This window comes from Nelumbo nucifera, chromosome 5, assembly GCF_055504915.1.
Source record: "Nelumbo nucifera cultivar China Antique chromosome 5, China Antique-T2T, whole genome shotgun sequence".
NCBI classification, from domain to species: Eukaryota; Viridiplantae; Streptophyta; class Magnoliopsida; order Proteales; family Nelumbonaceae; genus Nelumbo; species Nelumbo nucifera.
The window spans coordinates 55,221,886-55,226,906 of NC_142653.1; the positions used below are offsets into that span (position 1 = coordinate 55,221,886).

The 5,021-nt window shown below is 38.0% G+C and overlaps 1 protein-coding gene across 1 annotated transcript; it reads right to left on the reverse strand.

Annotated features, from left to right (window-relative positions):
* Nucleotides 1–1,009: 1,009 nt before the first annotated feature.
* LOC104596779 (uncharacterized) lies at nt 1,010–4,215 on the reverse strand. Its single transcript, XM_010258065.3, has one exon. It carries the CDS (start codon nt 3,872–3,874, stop codon nt 1,178–1,180), a length of 2,697 nt encoding a protein of 898 aa, XP_010256367.1. The 5' UTR covers nt 3,875–4,215; the 3' UTR covers nt 1,010–1,177.
* Nucleotides 4,216–5,021: the final 806 nt, after the last annotated feature.

Below are 5,021 nucleotides of genomic sequence, written 5' to 3' on the forward strand. Positions count from 1 at the left end.
GGTAGTGGGTATGAGACCTTTTCAGTACTGGTATACTATCTGTGAAGTGAGGAAACTAGCCAGGATGTTGGGCATGACATTCTATATGGGTAGCAAGATTAATCAATTACCTAGCTGAGTAGCTGATCCTTTGTCTAGACAGGGAGTACAATGAAACATTATGTTTTGAGGAGCTGACAGAACTTGGCTGGCAAAAAGTATTATATTAATAGTATGAGAATGAGAAGGGAGGGGAACCCTCCGCTAGGGGTGTCAATGATTCAGGTTGGACCTCGTTCGAATCGCATCTAAATTGTATGGGTTGAACGGTCTAAAATTTTGTATCGGATAGGGCTGATCCATGCATTTATGACCCAATGTAATTAGTGGACCGAAACGGACAAAGCTCATTAGTCCACAAACCGATTGGGAGACTGAATCGATTGAAGGAAAAGTTCAGACTCTAGTCTAGGTTTTCCCCTGAGCAAACCATCTCTCTCTGACGATTTTCTCTCAGAAGAAAAATAGTCCAAAAGAGTGAGAGGACTGATTTAAAAAGTTGTGAGAAGGATTAGATATCACAGCAATAATAGGGTTTTGGGAGAATAGTTGTTCGAACCTAACTCCCTTCCCTAATCCTTTCATTAAAAAGTAATTTACAAAGTTTATGTATTTACAAAGAAGCCCTTAATTGGGTGAATAACTTAATTAAACATAAACATAAAGAAACATAAAAGGCCCATTAACAAAAGAGATAGAGACAAATAAACAAGATGAAAAGATTTACAAGCTCTGCCAATTTATAAAACAAATATTGTTGGAGGGTGTTATCTTAGCACCTTCTTGTTTGTTTAATAAATTTTTGCTTTTTCATTGCCAAAAACATTATAAAACAAATAAAATAAAATGCGATGATTTATTATCCATACCTTTCCATACAGATTGAAGAACAAAAATAATGATAAATATCAATTATCATATGGAAATTTTTCTGCTTTGACTGAACAAATAAAGAAAAGCATTAACTCAGTAGAGAAGAAATATGAAGAATATAACATTCATGTACAAATAAAGTAAAATATTCACCCATTTAAAAATAAAGTATGAGAAGTTGCAATAGGCCTGCAATGATGACAAATGCACAAGGTGCAAAGCCAAAAAGTAAAATACAACAATGTGCCTGATGATTTAAGATAACTTAGGCCCTAAGACAAGAGGATTTATCTTCAAACTTTGCATTTACAAGAATATCATAAGTTGCATCATCAGGTACCAGGCCTTTGTCAAGCATTTCATCATGCAATCTAAAAGCCTCTTGTAAATTTCCTTCCTTGAAATATCCAGCAATCAATGTGTTATAAATAAGAACATTGGGAGACATTTTCTTTATTTCCATCTCTTCCAAGACTTTGCGTGCATTCTCTAGCTGTCCTTTGTTGCAAAGACCATGTACAAGAACAGTATAAGTAATCCTGTCAGGCAAGAAACCCTTGCTTAGCATCTCTGTGTAAAGCTCTGATGCAATGACTAAATCGCCTGCTTTCAGTAACCCATCAATTAATGTAGTATAAATTGCCAAATCACAAGGAATCCCCTCATCACACATTCTCTTATGCAAAGCAAGTGCTGCCACCATGTTGTTCTGGTTTCTAAATCCACCAATTAGACTATTGTAAATGGCAGTATTTGGAATTAAACCGGATGCAAGTAGATCAGTGAAAAGCTCATGTGCACTTTTCATATCTCCTCTTTTACAAAAACCATCAATTAAAACATTATACATCATAACATCTAGTTCAAGACCCTTGCTCATCATCTCATTTTTCATCTTCAGCGCAAGATCTATATTATTGTTTTTGCAAAACCCATCACTCAAACTGGTGAAAGTAACAACGTTTGGGGATATCCCTTTCTCACACATTTCCCTGTAAGTCATCAATGCCAAGTCCATGGAACCCTCTTTTATGAATCCATCAATAATGCTATTGTAAGTTATAGCAGTGGGAACACAACCCTCTTTGACAAACTTCTTCAGCATATCACTTGCCTCAGATGTTCGACCAGCTTTGCAAAGACCATTAATGATAGTATTATATGTGAAGTCATTGGGAGCAATCCTTAATCCCAACATTTGGTTATGCATGTTGAAAGCTTTATCAATCTCTCCTTTTTTGAAATATCCATCCATCAAAATAGAATAGGTGATTACATTTGGTTTGACACCCCTCTCAAGCATTTCAGAAAAGGCAGTAGTTGCCAAGGTAGTATTCCCTTGTTTGCAGTGACCAAGTATCAGATTGTTGTAAGAAACCACAGTTGGAACCACTCCTGTATCTACCATCTTACTCCATAGTGTGCAAGCTTCACTGAACCTGTCATGTTTGCAAAGCCAATTTATGAGAATATTATATGTGACAACATTAGCAACTTTGCATTCAACTGCCTCATCAAATAGATTAGATGCCTTTTCCCATAATTGAGATCTCAAGAATCCTCGAATCAAGGAATTGACAATAAAGACACTGGGGTATAAATCCATGAGTTTCATCTGAACATAAAGCTCGTATGCCTTCTCCATTTTTCCATTTCTACAACATCCCTCAATCAAAACTGCATACGTGACATTGTTTGGAGTAATTCCGCCTTCAGACACCTGGGAGAACAAATCTAAAGCACTATCCAAGTTCCCTTGAATGCAATATCCCTTTATTAGGCTTGTTGCAACCACCAAATTCATGGGTAATCCATTGTTAACCATATCATCCTTCAGTTTAAATGCTTCTACAATATTTCCTTGCTTCACACAAGCACCAATGATGCTAGTATATGTATCTTCATGGGGAGCCCACCCCATATCCTTCATTTCTTTAAACAACTTGCCTGCCAACTTTGAATCAGGTATCTTACAAACAGCATGGATAACTGTATTATATGCAACTGAATCAAGTTTAACTCCTCTAGCATTCATTTCTCTAAAATACCTCTCAGCCTCCTCAGGATTCCCTTCTTTCAAACAAGCGCGCATCACAGCATTTAAAGTGAAGCAATTGCATTCTATACCTCTCTCCGTCATCTCTCTATACAAATCCCTAACTTTCCCAGTCATGTTCACCCTAACCAATGAAGTTAGGAGAATATTTCTATACGTAAGTCCAGGAACAATGTCACTCCTAACCAACCTATAAAAACATTCCACTGCCTCTTCAAACCGCCCAGCCCGTATGTAGCTATTCAATAAATAACTAAACAGAAGTGGATTTGATTCACACCTTTTTGAGCTCTCAATTAGGTGATTAACCATAACATCTACACTGGGAATAGAATTACCAGAAACACATCGATTCAGCAGATGTTGAGCAGTAGAAGATTTGCTTGACTGTGCAATGATGTGAAGCACAATACACAATGCATCCACACCTCGAACAAATCCTCGCTGTTTCTCGGCCCATTCGAAATATTTCAATGCTGATATAGGATCGTGTTGGTTGTTAAGAAGAACCTCTATTACATGGTCTTGAGTAAGTACTGTATCTGCACTACGAGAGAAAATTTTTTGCCCATTCTCTGAAACAAGGGGGCTAGATTGGGCACACCTAGAGTCTTTAGAAGTTTCCGAGTCCGCCTTCCGAGAAATTCCTGAAACGGATAGCTCCAAATTTCCAATTTTGGAGTTGGGTTCCTCTAAAAGTCCCATCTTAGAATCGTGTTCCCTTGAAAAATCGATTTCTGAATCAGATTTAGCTGAAGCTGGTTGCTCTGAAATCGTTGTTTCTAACGCAGTTTTCTCCCCGAAAATTAGATCATGAGTATGCTTGGCCGAAGCTGAGCAAAGGACCTTGGGGTTCCTGCAGGAGCGAGACAGCCATTGAGATGAAGAAACTTTTGAAAATCTCATTGTTTTGCGCGGAAAAGAAAATCCGAGGCGGGATTCCTCAGGTTGTTCTAGAGGGTGGTGGCCTCAGCGGCAACGAAACCTTCTGTGTCCTGCTCCATTGCTTCTCAACGACCTCTCTTATAATGCCATGCCCAGCATCGCCTCTCCTCTCGTGGATCCGGTGCTGTGATCGGTGTAACGCCTAAGAATGTTATTCCAATCTACAAGAGCCGAAGTTTGATGGATGCTTTAACCCTAGAGAAGTTGTGCAGAAGGAAGAAGCGGTCTGATCCATTTTCAATTTGGATGCTGTGTAGGGTTTAAGCATAGGATTTGCTCGGAAGCACGGCGATGGCTTCACCCCATGACCCAAAGCACGCATCAGAATAGGGGTGATGATGGGCCGGGCTGGGCCGGGTTGGGTCGGGCTTTGCACTTATCATAAGGGTTATAGTATGGTTTTTAAAACTGGATGGTCGGATCAGAAAAATTGGGAACCGATTAGGTGATTGGTTCTGTTTTCCCCCAAAATCGGATTTTTCTCAAAAATCATTAATTTTGGTTAGCAAACCGCTGAACCGAGCGGTTAACCATTTGAATTGTTTGGGTCAAACAGTTGGACCATTCGAACCGGTAATCGGACCCTTAATCGGTTTGGTCTCCAAGTCGATTTTAAAAATCATGGGCTATAGCTTAGGCTCAAGCCAGGCCTAGATTGGGGTTTCGGGCCTGAAACATAAGCCCTGGCCCAGGTCTATACGGGCCTGGACCAAGTCAAGCCTGATTCCAAGCCAATATCACTCATATATAAAATATTACATATCTACATATTAAATGACATAACATGCATATAAACTTATTTTATACATTATATAATATAAATTATGTGTGTCATGTTATAATATTTACTAGCAGGGACCCGTGTGATGCATGAGAATATGAACAAATATTGTTAAAAGAATATGAACAAATATTTTTTTAATAAATTTTGTTTTATTAATAATCTGTAGTAGTTTTAATAAATTTTGTTCTTTTTATTATTTTTAAATAAAATTTTGATTACTTTTAAATAAATAAAAATAATTATAAAAGCTAACATTTTTATTAATTCCACTAATAATTAACAATTACATAGAAATGACAACGGGGTGGGTTTAGGGCAAGGCAC

Bases quoted from the DNA above. Each gene is read 5' to 3' on its own strand.
- LOC104596779 (XM_010258065.3), bottom strand. From the start codon at position 3,874: ATGAGATTTTCAAAAGTTTCTTCATCTCAATGGCTGTCTCGCTCCTGC.